General features: G+C 44.1%; 1 protein-coding gene across 2 annotated transcripts; it reads right to left on the bottom strand.

The window, feature by feature from the left end:
• Window positions 1-99: 99 nt before the first annotated feature.
• On the bottom strand, window positions 100-16924 carry osbpl11 (oxysterol binding protein-like 11). 2 transcript variants are annotated; one of them, XM_048238283.1, is made up of 13 exons: window positions 16508-16924; window positions 16120-16188; window positions 15815-15990; window positions 15594-15673; window positions 15140-15331; window positions 14463-14661; window positions 7983-8128; window positions 7005-7145; window positions 6159-6618; window positions 5680-5866; window positions 3262-3444; window positions 2786-2939; window positions 100-2068 (listed from the first exon to the last, which is right to left on the bottom strand). In XM_048238283.1, the coding sequence occupies exons 1-13, from the start codon at window positions 16624-16626 to the stop codon at window positions 1985-1987; spliced, it is 2190 nt and encodes a 729-aa protein (XP_048094240.1). In that variant the 5' UTR covers window positions 16627-16924; the 3' UTR covers window positions 100-1984. The 2 variants fall into 2 exon arrangements, with proteins under 2 accessions (XP_048094240.1, XP_048094241.1); XM_048238284.1 differs by having other exon boundaries at window positions 7005-7139.
• Window positions 16925-18021: the final 1097 nt, after the last annotated feature.

The raw sequence follows: 18021 nt of genomic DNA, 5'->3' as shown, positions 1-18021 counted from the left end.
GAATGTTGTTTTTTGTGAATCATTTAATTTAACAATTCAGACCCACCATAAAACTAATAGAAATGAAAGCCACATTAAAAAAAAAACAGAGACAAGAACTCCTCAACAAATATATTAGCAATTTTATTCATTCATCAGGACTTCTCAGGCTACAGGGAGTGTTGTTAAAATATCAGTGCAATTCACAGCTCAGCAAGATATACAGTATGGAATGGAGAACACAAAAACAAAAGAGGGGGCGTGGGGGAGGACAAGAAAAGTCCAGGGGTCACATCTCACAATCCTCAAGTAGACAGAATGCGTCCTCAGCTCTGTAGCGAGCCCAGGAGGGATATGCGTACAGAGACGGTGGTGTGTGTGTGTCTGTGTGTGGAGGGGGTTTCCCTCTCACCTCTCTGTCTATATTATGGGAAAGCTGAGGTGGGGAGATGGAATGCGGTGGTGGGGTGGGGTTGGAAGACAAATACAAATAAGGCACCACAAGTTTCTCAACATCCTGCATTCACGCCACGTGTTGCTAAACTGGGAGCAAGCTTGATTCAAACCATTACCAAAGAACTGATAACCACGCAGAGAGTTAGCAGGCATCCACCAACTGGCCCTGCCTTCATTAGCTCACAAACAGATGATGCACAATGTTCATATAATTTCAAAAACTACTTTTCCCTCTGTCCAGAGCGTTCACTTGATCCAGTTACAATTGAAATTCAGAAACAACAGAGAGAAAGAGAGGAGAAGTGAGAGCAAGGGGAGAGCAAGGGGAAACCAAAAACCCAAGTGAACACAAACTTTCTCTCCAACGTTTGATTGCCCTTGAGAACAGATGGCTCGAGACGAGGTAGATTCATACCAGCGAGAGAGCATAGATGAGCAGTTACATGCATAATGCAACTCGGGTGGCGAGATAAGGGGGGGCGTGGAATGTCGAGAGTGTGCAAGTGAGGCTCCCAGAACGGCGTCCAATCACAAGTGGTTTCCACGCCACTCGGCACTCTGAGAGGAGGCCCTCGGAGCTTTACAGGGGAGAGTGGGTGTCTTTGGCTCTCACTGGTGGCTCTACGTACAGTACAAACCAGCCTTTGACCAAACCTCCCTTGTCTTTCCTATCTGAAAAGCTGTACTGTGAGCATCAGTTGTTGATCGGACTGCTGCTCAAATCCATTCAGAGAAGCCAGAATCCATCTGATTGGTCACATTACAGCTTCACACTTCAGAGAGAGTTCAGCAACACATAAGAACTGGTTGCTTCTTCATGCATAACGACTGCAAAACACATTAAAAGCCAGAGCCTTTTTACATAGTCTTTAATCAAAGGTCCACAGCATCCTGCAACAAGAAAATTAAATATTCCCTTCGTTGTTGAGGATCCTTCATCATTCATCATACCCATCAGCATATCACTTAATTTGAACAGTTAATTTATTTTCATTTTAAAAACTACATTTCAAATTTCAGTTTAAAACTGAACTGACGCCACAATCAGTGTTAAATGTGGCACCAGTTCAGATGGGAGAGACAAACAGAAAACAAACAAAAAACAAACAAAAACAAACAAAGACAGACAAACCAACAAACAACAAATGAGACGGGTCCAACCACCACCCTATAGCACACCATCACTCATTGCACATAAACAACAAGCACATCTCATTTAAGGCAACGTCAGCAAAAGGATATCTGTGTGCACCCAGGGACAGTCCAGAGAGCAGTCTGCACATAAATGATACAAAAAACAAACAAACAAAAAAAAAATAAAACACAAGAAAATCTCCAATCGAGGGGATGCAAAGAAATCACAAGTGCCTCACTCTGCCAGGAGAGCAGTTTCCACCATTCCACGATGCACGACAGTCTCACACCCTGAATAAGCAAATCATTTGAAGAGTGGGTATGGGGAGGGGAGGGGGGGGGTTCTGTCCTTAGAGAGAAGAAATGGAACGTGTGATGTAGGGGGGTTGGGGGTGTGGAGAGCCTCATGGGGAGCTCAGAGATTGGTCTGAGAGGTGCTCAATGTCGGGCTCTGGTCGGCTGTCTTCCACAGCGGCTGATAATACACCCAGCCTTCACCCTGTGGAGTGGATGGGAGAGAGGACAGATTAGAGACATGATGCTTCAAAGAGGACCATGGAATCTCTACATGGCTGACAAGTCATTACCAAATCTCAGAAATGAGTGGACGTTCTGTTTTGAGGCAAAACAAGCTCCGTTTTTTATTATTTCAGAGAAGATGCATGCGGTAGTTGAGCAGGGGACCATCATGCCCTTGATGACATCAAACATCAAAAAAGTCCTGACAGACAATAGTATTCAGCAGGTAAGGATCTGTGCCCATGATAGACTACCTGTCTCCATAATCTCCAACAAGCCTAAATCAGCTGACTCAAGCAGAAAATCGTGAAAACACAAATTAAAATTTGGGATTAAGGTCGCATACGCATAAGGACGTAGTACAGCTTTGAAATCAGAGATGCAGATCTTGAGAAGCTTTAGCAAAGTGGAAAAAAAATAAATTTAGTCTGAACTAAAGCTGATTGATGAATAACTATCAATTACGAATCATAAATGTGTTGTGGGTTTTTAGCATTATTACTTTGGTAGTCTATGACCAGAGTACACATTCTTCACACAGGTGCTGTAAAAATGTATGCATGTCTCATTTTTTGTTAGACCTGAAATTTCCATCTTTTATCTTTTTCCATCTGTTATGCAAAACCTTTGAAAATGAAAACAAATGAGTAAGTTAGGTGACCAATATACAGTATTCAGACCAAACTGTGGCGCCTACTTTTCTTTCAAAGCATTTGGTCCTCCAGGGCGTGTGGGTCTCTGTGCGATGCCTCTCCTCAGCCCTCTGCCGCTCTTCCAGGAAGCGCTTGTGCTCCGTGGCCTTCTCGATGTCCCTCTGCCTCAGAGACTCCGTCACGTGCTGCCACAGGCGCCTGCATGCAGCACACCAGACACACACTGATCAGGCCCACTCCACTGCTCAACTAACACTACTCTGAGCTAACTCAACTCAATATACTAACTGGTCTCAGAGCAGCACTGTTTCAATCAAGAAGTGACAACAACACTCAAATAAACAACAATGATGTCTGTTTTTTAGTGCTTTGTTTAGCATCAGTGTTGCTTAGCCATTTTTCATAACAAAGTCATATAAGAGTTTGGTTCCGAAGCATGACATGAAAAGAAAAGGCCTGGTCTTGTCATGCATCAGTATGTTAACCAAACCCCTGAGCTCTTTTCTGTGTCTGACCTCACCTGGACTCGTAGGGGCCCTGGCTCTCCAAAGGGCGCACGCGCTTGCGGTTGACGGGCAGCTTGGTGACGTCGATGATGCGGGTCTCGCCCGTGGTGTAGCTGAACTCCAGCACGCCGTTCCACTCGCCCTGCACTCGGCACACCACCACATTGGTGGGGTTGTGCTTCACCTCGGCGCTCACTCTGCGGGTGGGGGTGGACGGGCAGACAATCAACTTTTTGGACTCACAACTTAAAGGTGCCCTTAACAGTTTTTTGACCTTAACATAACATGAACTGTACTTCTGCCATTGTCCACCTGTGTAGGTGATTACCAACCTAGCAACTTTCTAGTTTCGGTTAGGAAACTGCCTCCACCCTCCTCCCTCCGTAATCGAAATGCAAAAGAGCAGCTATACTACAGGAATTCAGAGATATTTTTCTACAGACTGCTATCGGTGCATTTCCTCTTTATTGTATTGGAGTTATGGTCATACTTTGTTGCAAGAGACACATATTTAGTTTGTTTATTATTGCGGCTTCTCAGCCAGAAGGGGAACCCGAGAGCAAATCTTGTTAAGGGTGCCTTTAATTTGCATACATTAACTACATTACATTAACTACATTACATTAACTACATTAAATTAACTACATTAACTTAATTGACACATCCATACATTGATGAAATCTTACTGGGGCCAAATTCAACAGTCACTGTAGAGAACGGGGATATATGGGTGGACATAAATGGTGTTTGGAGAAAAGTTCAGGAAGTTGTGAGGGTACTGAGGTTATGTATGCATGAGGAGATGTATGCATGAGATGTTATGTACGCTACGTCTACATTATGTCTTTTGTTACGATTCGCCCTATCGTCCACATTCGACCATCGTATCAGCGTCTCCAAAGTGGAGCAATTTGGATCCGCTGGAGACCCCGAACTCATTTTGCTCCGCAGCCGTAATGGACGAATGTGGACTGTGTGTCTGCAGTGTGTTGCGGAACCATCTGAAAAGAGATGACATACAAGCCCATGTTCCCTTCCCTGATTCGTTGTGCTCGTTTCACGTGATGATGGCCATGCTGCTTTTGGAGAAGTAGCCTACATTTATTCATTTGACAGCCATACAGTGAATGGCAACGGATTATATGCAACTTAAAGCAGAGACTTTCTAATGAGGAGACACAGCACTCAAAAAATCCTCCATAGAAATGCATGGGGCTAGTTTGTCACGCTAATATGGCCGTTGTCTACACATATCCCACCCCTTCCTCGGCAAAACATCGACATGTGAATACATTGAGCCAATCATCTGGTGTGATGTGAATACATTGAGCCAATTATGTGGCGTGTTGTGCAGACATCGTGCCAATGATGTGTTGTGAACTCGCCGCTGGAGCAAGGTTGGTGTCGTGAAGCCTTGCACACACGCTTATCTGCCAAATAGGACGCCCGATGAGTGCCCAAAAAGCGTTGCAATATGGCCACCAAGTGGAGGGACTTAAAGACGCTGTAGTTATTATTATATAGCCTACTGTAACTGTGTATGTGACAAATAAATCCCTCTTGATCATTAGAAGCACTGTGTAGGCTATGTTCTATAATGTCCATCACATGAGGTAGGCTATTTTATTTGTTTGTCGTTTGTTGACAAAGCTACCTGGCATTATATTGGGAATTCCTTTAAGTAAGTAGCTGGAGTAGCCCTATTCCACTACAATCAATCAGAGCGATCAATAGGCTCATGCAAAGAAGCATTCAACACATCAAAGGAAAACTTATCTAAATGTCTAAGTTGATTTCGTTGTTGCATGTTCTTCAGGCCTATATATTGACTGATATTTAAAAATAACTCTTGTGGAAAGGGTGTGGGCATGACGAAAGCCTACTGCTGGAAACAGTGACTGTGGACATGCAAACAAGCGCTGACGATGTTAAAAGAGAGGGAGCAATAACTTCTGACACAGTAATATGTTTGTGCAGCGCGGTCACATGAAAAGCGAATCAAACCAATTATCCTACTGAAGTTGCAGCATGCTCACCGAAAAACACGGTTGTGCAAACTATCGGTTTAAAAAGATGTAGCCTATGAACAGCGGGACTATATGCATCCATACATAGCCTATCCTTGGAATTGCCAAGAAGCTAGCTTTAAACTTTAAATAACTCTTAGTGTTTGTTTGTCGACAAAGCTACCTGGCATTATAATGTGAATTCCTATAAAGTAGTATGCGAGCTGTCTATTGCACCAAAGCAGTAAACAAACATTGCCCATTTCCGCCCACTTTTCAGATTTGATCTGATGGTTATGTATTCCCTTGTACCCATACTTATTGACTGCGTTTATCATCATTTTCAAGAATCAAGGATTTCATCTGGAAATCCGCGTTGAAACTGATTCAGTGTATTCGTGTAGCTGTGCACTGCTAGAGCTTTACCTGTGCAGCTTGCCACCATAGAAGGGCTTGGTCTGGAATGTGATGGCAGCCGAGTAGCCCGTCTTGGTGCAGTTAACGTTGACCTTTCCCCCCAACTCCACCCAGGGGACAGTGAGGATGGAGCGGGCGTAGGCCGAGGGCAGCGTGAAAGTGTATTCCTCGCCGTGCTCCAGCAGATGCAGGCAGCCTGAAAGCAGCCACAATCAAAACTTTATATTTAGACTGGTTTCAACTAGGACAACTTGCACTCGAGAAAAACTTCAAATACAAACACAGGCTTACATCACTATGCTCACCTACAACAACAAATACAAAACCAGGACACCCAATACGTTCTTATGCCATTAAAGGTGTATTACAAACAATTTAGCAACAAAGTACACCACTGAATCTTTATCTTCTTCCAAGAAAACCCTTAGTAACGGTGCTATTGTTCATGGAGTGAACACAGCAGGACGCTGTGAGCTGGAGCCCCTCACCTTCCCCCACCATGGAGACGCCGATGGACATGCCCATGAACTTGCTCTTGGTCCACACGTGGGTGTTGACACAGATGCTCCTCTCCTGGCACTCGGCGTAGAACCCGGAGACGGGCGGGTGGTGGGACACCTGCTCGGCCACGAAGCGCAGCAGGTAAGAGTCCGAGGCCTCCGGGGGGCCCGGCGGGGGAGTGCCGGCCGCTGCGCTGCCCGCCTCCGACTTGGGCACCCGCCAGGAGCAGTTGAAGGTCTCGCCGATGATGGGGTTGTAGGGCTTCTTGGCGATGGCGCCCTTGCGGCCCTCGTGGAAGGAGGTCAGGTAGTATTCCACGAAGCGCACCATGCGCTCCAGCGGGCTGGGCCCGTCTGTGATGGCCACAAACAGGTCCGGGTGCGACATGAAGTCCGCGTACATCTCCAGCAGCGAGCGCTTCTCCAGGATGAACGTGGGCAAAACCACCTAGAGGAGGACAGCGTGGGCCATGGGCCAGGTTTCAGGGATTAGACGACACATAGGTATATGATAAACTTATCAAGTAAAATATTAGTACCGAATAACATTTATAGTCATCTCTTAAAATGTGGACCATAAAGTGGATGTTAGGGCTTCGCGAATTTTAGTCACTTGGGTCAGTTGAAACAAGTTCTCTCTCTACAGTGCTTTCAACAATCAACACTATTTTTTACAAGAACCTATGCCCTACAGGAAGCTTGACAACAGCTAATCAATAAACTAAAAATAGACTGGACTGCATCCAGTAGACAGAATGCATTTGTCAGACAGAGGTGAGGTGAAAGCCTGAGGATGAGGATGAGGAAAAGAGTGCTGAGGGATGAAGGGCCCACCCGTGTCAGGTCCATGCCCAGTTTGAGCTGTGACAGGAGGTGCAGGATGACGCTGCGCTCCTCCTCCTCGGCAGCCAGCTCCTCCTCCTCGTCCGGTGCCGAGTCCTCCAGCTCCTCGTCCGCGTTGATCTCCTCCTGCTCCTGACGGGGCACACAGCACAACACAGCCCCAAGCTCAGCAGTCTGCCTGGGACAACTCTGCACACTTAATGCCCTCTCTTATACAGCTCCATGAATGTTTGGGGCCACCACAAAAAGGGACATCCAGAAAAGCATTGCCTTAGCCTGGGGAATAGACTTTTATCTTTTCCTCAATGTGTTTGGCCTGATGATAAGCATCAGGGAGAGGTTTTGGGAACGGCATCACTGCGCGTCTCATTCGATCACATGTCTCATGTGATCTGATCACATCTGAGTCTGGCTGCTCGCCAAGCGCTGGAGTTTCCTTTAAAGCCGAATTAGCAGACTTCTGCTTCAATTTCTCCCTCTCTTTTTCACCAACATGCCTGAAGGGTGTTCTATTCCACAGCAGAGGTGTTCATGTAACAGACGTAATTGAGATCAGACGATAAGGGCAAATTCTGAGAGCCCGAGGCACTAATATAAGCGGGAAGGCTATGTTACAGACACTGCCACATGGGTTTTGGCTCAAATTAGCAAGGCCTTAAAAAGGACTATGACAGGATGTACTTTTCCAACACATTACACAATACACTCACAGCAATAAAGTGTCATTCCTAAAGACATAAACTCTTTTAAATAAGAGGCCTTTGCACTTTGTCTGGAATTCATGAACACAACAAACAGCTTCAAATTGCAACTCAAACTGCATTTTTTTTTATGATGCCTTCACAACAAAGAGAAAGTGTGTGTGTGTGTGTGTGTGTGTGTGTGTGTGTGTGTGTGTGTGTGTGTGTGTGTGTGTGTGTGTGTGTGTGTATCTCGGGGAGTCAGCCGATAGCTTAATTGTTGTCTTACCCCGACGGCATCGCAGGAGTCCATCTCCAGGGGCTCCAGCACGGCCCCCTCGGTCTTACCGGCGTCATCCTTGGCCAGGCTGGTCAGAGAGCCGCCGTTCTTCAGCAGGTCAGGCAACTTGGGCTCCAGCCACTCGATGGTGGGCCCTGCAGGATGCATGGAGCTGGGCTCAGAGGTGGTCATGTTCCCCCTCCCCAAACACACACACACCTGTCTTGGGCCCCTCCCCCACCCCTAACTCACACACCCAGACACTCACCCACACACACTCCTGAAGCACTCACTCCCACAAAACCCCGAGCCTGACCACTGCTACAGCTCCTGCTTGCCGCGTCCAAATGTGACAGCGGTGGCGGAGGAGGCAGCGACAGCAGCAGCGAGCACCAGCAGCTGCTCAGTGGCCCGCGGACGCACTGGACAGCTACCCCACTGCAACCTGAGCCGCCAGGTCAGCGTCCCCACGCACGCTCCGCCCATACCTGCCTGCCCCCCCCCCCCCTACTCTGTGTTAAAGGGTGAGGGGTAAATGGCCCTAGTTCCCTTGACCCGTCTGAGAGTGTCTATGTTAAGTGGTGGGGTGATAATCAAACAAGCAGTGGCAGCATATATCTACTGTGTATGTCCTTTAATGAAATAAGCAAAAATACTGATATAACCTTATCAATTGTCTATATGCTCCCTTGAATTCCTTGCTTGATAAAAAATGCATGGAATGGTAACTGGATGCCTGTTCCTCGAAACACATAAACACGACACGAAAACAAACAAACCCACAACTCTGGGTATCACTGTGTGACCTGTATGGCCTGGATTCACATGTGAGACCCAGAAATGGGGTGAATGTGGGACAATAACGGAAGAAAAGTGGCTGGCTGGCCACAAGAGACAGAGGACACCTTTATGCATTAGTAAGAGCTTCTGTTCCAAGACCTGACAGCAACGCGGCGGTACAATTTGGGAGAGATGTCAACACTGCTGCTGCCCGGCAGCTCTGGTTTCCAGCGCCGGCCTATCAGAGGAGGATCCAGTTCCTCATCCATAATGAAACAATATTCCACTGGCTGGCACGGAGCAGAGGTCACATATTCTTCAGAAGACAACATGACCTAGGATTAGCCACCGGGCGCTAGCGTGCCAAGCTAAGAAACGTGCGTCGCAGGCCAGTGGGCCAGTCCTTCTGCTTCTATTTCTGAAAGTCCTGCCTCTCCATATGCTTGGCACCAGGGAGGGGAAGGGAGCACTTCAGGTTTCGGATTTTGGCTGAATCTTAATTACCTGGCCACAACATGGCGCCCCTGCGAGGCTCTCTGTCAATGTGTTTTAAGGTGTTCGATAACTGAGGGGGGAGGTGATTTAGGCCAGATCTTATTTAAACAGTGCATTAAGCATCAAGCTACACAATTAATCTTTTAATCAAGCAACAACATAAACATAAACTGGTGACAATATTTTTTAAAGTAAATAGCATGTTAAAGTCCATGTCAACCCATATAAGGGATACTATGCAAAATGGTTTTGATTAACCAATGGGCTTACCTTCCAGTCAATAATATCCCCACGATCCTCTTATTTTGACTGGCCATGCAGCTAAGCGGTCATATAGGTTTAGTCAGATTTTTTTTTTTTTTTTTTCTTTTCGATGCCCAAATTTCCAATGAGTCCCGGGACACTGAAAGACCGGGTACACGAACTTGGTGGGCATGTAACCCCACATGGATAGCATGGAACCATCGTTGCTTTGATCTGTAGCCCCCCCGCTGGACTGGACCCCGAAGGAGGGTAGGGCAGACTCAGTTTTCTGTGAATATCTCAAACCGTGAGGGTTTAGGAGGACCATTTTTTTGTATGTTGATCTCAAGGGGCCATGTCAACCCATTCCATAACCACTCATTTCATGTATAGCCACCTAGTTAAACACAAAAAAAAGTAAAATGAGGTGTTGTAATTGAAGGTATCTGTGACCTAACATAGTCAAAACTGCACGAAATTGGAAGTGTAGGATCATTATGACACCCTCTGTATGCACGCCAAGTTTGGTGGAATTCCGCTCATGGGGGCCACACAATAAATTAATTTATGTTACTATACACCAACTGGCCTGTAGGTGGCCGGAGACAGTTTTCTGTGAATATCTTTCGAGAACCGTAGGGCCTAGGAGGTCCACCTTTTATGTATGTTGGTCTTAAGGGGCATGTCAACCCATCCCATTACCACTTATTTCATGTATAGCCACCTAGTTAAAAATTAAAAAAGCAAAAATTAGGTGTTTTCATCACAATATCTCTGGCTGACAAGGTCAAAACTGCACGAAATTAAAAGTGTAGGATCATTATGACACCCTCCTCAATGCATGCCAAGTTTTGTGTACTTTTCGCTCATGGGGGCCTTACAATAAAATAATTTATGTGTACATTTAGTGACGACACCAACAAGGATTCCCGGACACTGAAAGACCGGGTACACAAAACTTGGTGGGCATGTACCCCCACATGGATAGCATGGAACCGTCATTCTTCGTTTTGATCTGTAGCCCTCCCCGCTGGACTGGACCCCCGAAGGAGGGTAGGGCGAACACAGTTCTCTGTGAATATCTTAAGAACTGTAGGGCCTAGGATGACCAATTTTTTCCATTATGTTTGCCTCCAGGGGTCATGTTAACCCATTCCATGTGCACACATGTGCATAAACAGATACACATACATTTACACATACATTTACAGTAATCATAATGTTATGACACATACTCACACAGTAGACATAATATGCGCATGCATGCACATGCACAAACACACATAATGAGCAAACACACAAGCACGCACATACACACACACACACACCCACACACATAAACACAAATTTGTACACGCACACATGCACACAATTCAAGAATTTTTCCCGGCATCTACTCCCTGAATTTTTGGTCATTGATACCGGGACACCCGAACCACCGGGTACATGAAATTTGGTGGGTATGTAGCCCCACTAGACTTTTTTAATGAAAAATTTCATTTTAGTCCCGGGGACCACCACCACCCCCCCCCCCGTGCTGGGCCCCTGAACCGCAAAAAAAAAAGTTTTTCCTAAATAACTACCTGAACCGTGGCACTGAGGATGAAGAATCTTTTATGGTATGTTGGTCTCAAGGGCCCACATCAACCTGGCTCATAATCACTCATTTGTGATTTGCACCCCCACCCCCCGGTAAAAAATGAAAATGCAATATTATTCTGCTTTAATCGCCCCTATCTTCAGTTAAGATGTTCAGAACTGCACCAAATTTTATGTGTATGATTGACCTGGCATTCTCTGGGGGTATGCCAAGTTTCATAGAATTTCATCCATGGGGGGGTCTAAAAAATTAGGTTATGTGTACATTTAGTGACTGTACACTCATTGGCCTGTAAATGGCGGTGCACACATATACACATGTACACACACAGGCACCCACATACTATCGGTATTAGAACGGCCGATACATAATTACAAATTCAGTAGGATTAAAAGAAAGCCAAAATAAATATTCATCATCATCATCATGGCTGCATTTTCAGTATTGATAGAAGTAGTCGTTTGTCCACTAGATGGCGATCGTTGCAGTGAGACGTAATTTTGTTGGAAGTTAAAAGTGGGTTGGAAAAACAATGGACGCTTCCTACAAGGACTGTAATTTACCGCGAGCGAACATCTAATAAGGATAGGGACGATGTTCACATGAAGTGTAATTCCCATTTCTTCTTGAAGCCGAAATAAATCTGAGGATGTTTATCGGACATGCTTGGTTTTACTGCAGGTAATGCTTAATCTTGTAATATCAATAAGGACCTAGGTAATGTTACCGTTAGCTTGGTTGAGTGATGGAGGCATTTGATTGATTGCATTTGTAGAAAACTATAAATGCGGTTATACCAAGCAAAATGTATAGCAGCACTGTTTGTATCTTTCGACTGTCATTTATTGCACGTGCTACAAAATCATTCTGTGCAATGGAAGATTTACCAACGTTACACTACACCGGTCTGATACAGTTTTGCCTATACATGCATGAGACTGAGACGCCTGTTTATTTTGTTTTAAGTGCGTGCAGGGTGTGAGAGGGGAATCGATGTGCTTTGATTACAGCTTGGTAGTTGTAGTCTGTGAAATTAAAAAGCACGTGTGTGTGAAGTATCCAAACAATGACACCTTCATTTCATTATGGCTGCTTTAGCAAAACACCTTAAGCTACTGTGTAGTGGGTCCCATTTAGAAGTGGCTACTTCATTCGCGCTTTCCTTGACTCATGGAGCTGCGTGAATGTTATTACAACTTTCGCCACGATATGACAGTTTAAGTCCGCTTGATACTGTAAGGCGAAGCCAAAGGAGATTTTATTTTGTGTCAAGCAGCATAGCCTATTGACAATTTATGTTGTAAATAGGCCTACCTTATAATCCTACCTGTAGCTTAGGGAAGCTAACAGCTTTCTATTAGGATCTAGTTTGTTAGTTACCGCTTTTGTCATAACTCCCTGATGCATTTTTGCATTTAGAATAGCCAGAGCGTGTATATCTCAATCGGAAAATTAAACAATATCGGTGCCTATGGACTAGGCTGGGTGAACCCCAGCCTGATCTGCCCGCTATTTATTTTTGATTTCTTAAAAGATTGAGCTTGGTCTGATGAAAGCCAGACTAGCCATGGACCTCAGTTAAACAATGCAAGGGAACATGAATCAGCCTATATTTGCACGAACAATAACGGACAAAAGCTCTTCAACTTTGGCCCGTTAAAATGTGTATGAACAGTCTAGCGACGCATTTCATCAAGGCCCATTTGGACATGTCAGTTATTTGCACCACTGGTTAGATGTAAAACAGCTGCCCGCTTCAGACTAGGCTACTGTTACTTAATCTGTGCATTAACAATAACGTTTCAGACTACTGTTACTTAATTTGTGCATTGACAATAAAGTATTACATGAACTAAAGATGACTAAAATCTTATGTAGAAGAAGAAACATTCACAAAAAATCCATCCATCCAAAAATGACCTTTGTTTTTGATAGCTGTTGAAAACGGCATGGAACGGACAGAGATGTTTTTGTTTATAAATACATAAAAAATAAATAAATAAATAAATAACATTATGCTGATACCTTTTGCTTTTCCCAAATACAATGTAGCCTACAGGTGTAAGTGACCTTTCATCAATCCAGTTGCAATGGATGAACTGTGATGAACTGCCCTACTTGTGATTGTTTAGAGATTTTAAAGGTTTTATAACAATGCTACATCTTCTTTGGCTATTCTACAATCTATTCACCTTTTCAGCACCAGTAGGCTACTTTCTGTGCAGCCGCTTTACACACAGGCATGCCAAACAAGCATACACAAAAGTTTCAAGAGTGGGGGATGGAGTAAAATATGGAGACAAATTGAAGTGTGATTTATTTTCGCGGAACGGATGTACAGGACTGAGCGGTGGTCATATTTTGTACCGCTATGCGGTACATCTAGTTTTGCTTAAACTTACAGCACAAAACTATAGCAGACTACACATCAGATTAGATTATGTGTTTAATGCATGTTCCATCTCACAAACAAAACCCTATTTCAAATATGACTGGTTTCTGCCATTCTGCTCTTTGTGTACTGAGAAGTAAATGTACCAACACTGACGGGGCCTGGACTTACTGGTGGATGGATCCATCTAAAGTAATCCAATACAGTGTCTATATGCAAGAGCAGCCAACCCATTATTGGGTTGGGCAAGGGTGTTACTCCTTCAACAGGAAAAGCAAACTAATACAAGACTAATACAACACACCTCTGCCCAGGCTACAGGCATCAACCCACAGTTATGATAGCTGTTATCATTCACAAGGTGAACATCACATGTGCAACTGGATTACATACAATTAAATAGTACAACAGAGGCAAGGAGACACTCCCAGGTCTTTAAATAGTAACTACAACTGGATGATCCACATCATAGCATAATGGAAGACTGAGCCCATCTCAATGGAACCTAAGTAGACATCAGTAGACATCACTGTCTGAGGCATAGTAACCGGTGACCCTATCCGGTTCTTAAGTACAACGTCACAGACAATAGCTTTTTTCAGTCAAAAAAAAACATTTTCTAGCGCAGCCAACCATTAACCTGGTCACCATCACCTCCGTTTTAGTGAGAGTAAAACAAAATAGCATAACTTTAACAGAGTAATTACTGTAGCTGTGCAGCCAGATGATATAATCAAGTTTCCACGAAAAATAGTATTTTATTAGGTTGAGGCAACTAGTGAGTAGTATGATGACATTTTTTTAAAGGCTAAAAGTTGTTTAAAGTTGTTTTAAAGACAACTGTTCCCTGAGTCCCCAGGATTATATCGCCCATAACCATGCAGTGTCCTTTTGATCATTATGTCTGACATCAAAAAATGCAAACTGCAAAGCAAGCAAACAAACAAAGGAACAAACAAACAAGCCCCTGCTCTCTCACCTCCCAGGGGAATCCTCTGGCGCGCCACCTGCTGCAGCTGGAGGATGTGCAGGCAGTCGCTCAGGCAGGTCATGGTGGCCAGAGACGTGGCCTTGAGCAGCAGGAGGTCCTGGTCCAGGGGAGACGGCCCGGCGGACGGTGGCAGGCCCTCGATGCTGAGGATCAGGTCCCTGTGCTGCCCCTGAGCCTGATTCATCATCTGGGTAAGGAGGAGCAGAGAGTTTACTAACGGTTAGGTGTTTGTTATGAGCTATCCTAATGTGGCAAACTGACTGAGTTCAAAGTGCTTGCTGTGCCTGTACATGCATACGGTCAAAGAATTTACCATACTAATTCACCAATAAAGAGTCTCCTCTAATTATCTGTTCTGAGTATGTGCTGAAAAATGTCATACACTGTTTATACAAGGTCCTGGCCAGTTAATTGAGAAAACACAGTGACTCAGACCAAGCAATAAACAATTCCAGCCAAGCAACATAATGTTTCAGAAGTACAGAAGATTTGAGTTTACTTTGATTTCCTGAGCTCAAATACCAGCAACCTTTTGCTAGAATTACAAACTCTATCTTCAAGACCTTATCAGTGGATGTGCTCTCTGTATTTCACTGGTAACAAGATGGTGGCAATCAGCAGTAAGTAACCCATGGAAGGTCCTGGTAACGTCACTGGGGACTCACCTCTCGGGCCTCCAGCAGGTGGTCTGGTAAGAGCGAGCGTTTACTGGAGTAAGGGGAGTTGGAGCCGCGGTGCATCTGGGAGATGCCAAAGACGGAGCCGGTGTTCTGGCTGATGCTCCGGCGCTGAGAGCTGGGGGAGCCACTGCCCTGGGAGGCCACAGACAGGCTGCGGCTCTTCAGTGGAGGGTTGGTCTAAAAAGGATGAGACGTGCAGGAAGATGACAAAAGACCCATCACAAAAGTATTCTTGCCTCAAATATCTCTATTACTATGAATCATCACATGAATCTGGATCACAAAAATACTTTACAGTATTTACAGGCTTTACAATTTACGGAACATAATCTGGTGAATGTATTATAGCCATCTTGGCATCTTAATTAGCCACTGGATTGTGTTTGTGGTCAAATCTCCAAAAAAAGATTAGGCCTATGACAAAGCTTCAAGTAATTACCTTTCCCATGGCTTCGGTATGATGTTGTGTGCATATCTGTAGCCGGCTCACCCAATGCTGTCTCTCTTTGGCATCAGCAGCTGTGTCAGATTAATAAGGGGGAAACGTTTCACAAGTGAGAAATATTGTTACTGTAATGATTTATCATACATTTTTAGATTCATACATTTGTATGTGTAAGGGGAGACTGGCAGAAAGAAAGGGTAAGAGGGGGTAGTTACCTCTGAGTTTGTACTGCTCTCCACTGATGGCATTTACAGTGAACGTGTGCGAGTCCTCATCACTGGGAGAGATCACTGCACCCCCCAGAGGTAATGTCCCTCGTGGTTTCTGAGATCGTGACTGTTCATTGACAAAGTACTCCAAGACCCCCATCTCATTGTTTAGGACAAAGAACCTTAAAAGTGAAAAATGTGTGGGAGCACTTAACTTTGTTGTGGAATTCCAAACAATATAATATACTGCACACCATGACAGATATCAGAAGAAATAACTTCATCATCCACACCGCTCGCTTTAGACTCACCTGTATTGCCACCCAGTGACCAGGTTGGTATACTTCATCAGATAGCCATCGACATTTTCCATGTGATCGCTGTAAAAACAAAAACAGGGTGATACAAGACCACGTTCTTGGATTAACCATGGGTGTTAGACAAAATATTAAGATAGCCAGGCCAGGCATGCGAATACCGACTATGACAAAACCGAATTTGTGTTGTGGTCAATTCTGTGCAGAATGAGATGGTGGTAACACATACCCAATCCTTTCGCACGTTTTAAATAGCACACACTTTATTGACAAGTAGTTTCGATAACGTACAATCGGGTGTGGTAAGGAGCAGTGGCACTGATTTGTGACACCAGTAACGTTAGTGGTGGGTGGGTGGCTAATGTTAGCAATAGCAAATCACCTGTATTGCCAACTTTTAGAGCTTCCTCTTGTAATGGAACCCTGTGTCCTGCTCTGGGTTAGGCCATCGAGTTTTCCTTCGCTTTCAGACATTCGTATTCCTGTGGTTTCACCTTGCATGGTTGCCCTCCCGGCCTCCCGGAGAATGCCAGATTAACGTTAGATGGATTTTGCACCGCGATTGCTAGCTTCCTGTGCTACGATAATATGACGCTAAGTATATAGATTCCTTGACTTTGTACGGCAAAGACAAGCGTTCCGTCTGTTAACGATAACATTTATAAAACTAATAGGCAGAAGGGGCAAATTGCAGCTGGCCTTTCTATGTTAGCAGGCTTTAAAATGTCTAGTGTCTCGTTAAAACATCATTAGGGCAAATGTTTACTCCGCTACAGGTCATAGGACCGCCATGCCTGACGTGCATTAGATAGGAAGTCAACGCACCTTCGGATCACGATACCATCAAAAATATATCAAAATAAAATTATTGCAAAAAACCAACAGTTAAATTATGGGATTCAACGACAAAGTTGAATATAGGCCTGTACATACATAGGCCCAGATGAACGTCTGTGGTAAACGGGAAAAGTCCAGGGTTTTCCCTTTTCAACAAACCGTAGATGAAATTATACTTACTGGAACTCTATTTTAACAACTTTTATTTTGACATCATAGAGTGGTCATGTGAAACTCCTACAGAAATCGTGACATTTGTTTTTCTCAACTTTGTGCAACATTATTTTAATTATTGCGTATTGCATATTGTATAAACATTTTGTTGAATGATTATAAACCAGTATTTGATAGACAGCAAAATCGAAGTTAGGGATAGCGTTCGTTAAATAACGGCAAAATCACAAAGCTAAACATGGTAGGCTAGTAGGTTACTTTCAGTGGATCTCAAAGTGTGTGGGGGCGGGTTCCACTAGTGACAAGTCAGGTGGGCGCGATGATCAGGAGGACATTTTTTTTTATCTTTATTAATGCCTTTCTTTTTTTTTTTTTTTGACAAGATCATAGATTCAAAACAAAATAGCCACACACAAACATAGGAGTCATAAACAGACCGACATATGAATTAAAATACGATCACCCTTTTGTCCAAAGCAAAATATACTTAAATTTAACAGGGAACAATTTAAATAGTTGGTCAGACTGCATTAAGGAGTAATAAAATAGCATCTGATCCAGCAGACCAAAACAGGAAATGTTTGCAACGTGGAACCAATTTTTTTTAACATTACCGTTTTTCCGAGTTGATGGGGGTCAGGTGGGCCTTCCAAAGTGGGAATGACAGAAAAAGTTTGAGAACCACTGCTTTAGGCCATCAGTGTAGCAACGCTTTCCCTAAGAAAATAAGGACATTATCTTACTAACCATAGACAAAACATGCTATCTGTGCCCCCCCCCCTCTGGTTATTTTTTAAATAAAATATAATACAGAAATTGTCTTGAATCTTCTCAGAGCAATTAATTGTGATAAGCATAGGCTAATAAGTTGCCCTAATCAAAATT

This window comes from Alosa alosa, chromosome 3 (genome assembly GCF_017589495.1).
Source record: "Alosa alosa isolate M-15738 ecotype Scorff River chromosome 3, AALO_Geno_1.1, whole genome shotgun sequence".
Classification (NCBI taxonomy): domain Eukaryota; kingdom Metazoa; phylum Chordata; class Actinopteri; order Clupeiformes; family Clupeidae; genus Alosa; species Alosa alosa.
The sequence above is the reverse complement of the archived record's forward strand: the minus strand, read 5'-3'. Positions and strand labels throughout refer to the sequence as shown.

Coding starts and splice junctions, on each gene's coding strand:
- osbpl11 (XM_048238283.1), bottom strand. CDS start 16,626: ATGCAAGGTGAAACCACAGGAATACGAATGTCTGAAAGCGAAGGAAAA. Junction 8,129..14,462: donor CCAGAGGATTCCCCTGGGAG/GTGAGAGAGCAG, acceptor TGCATCCTGCAG/GGCCCACCATCGAGTGGCTG. Junction 5,867..6,158: donor CGTCTCCATGGTGGGGGAAG/GTGAGGGGCTCC, acceptor GGCTGCTTTCAG/GCTGCCTGCATCTGCTGGAG.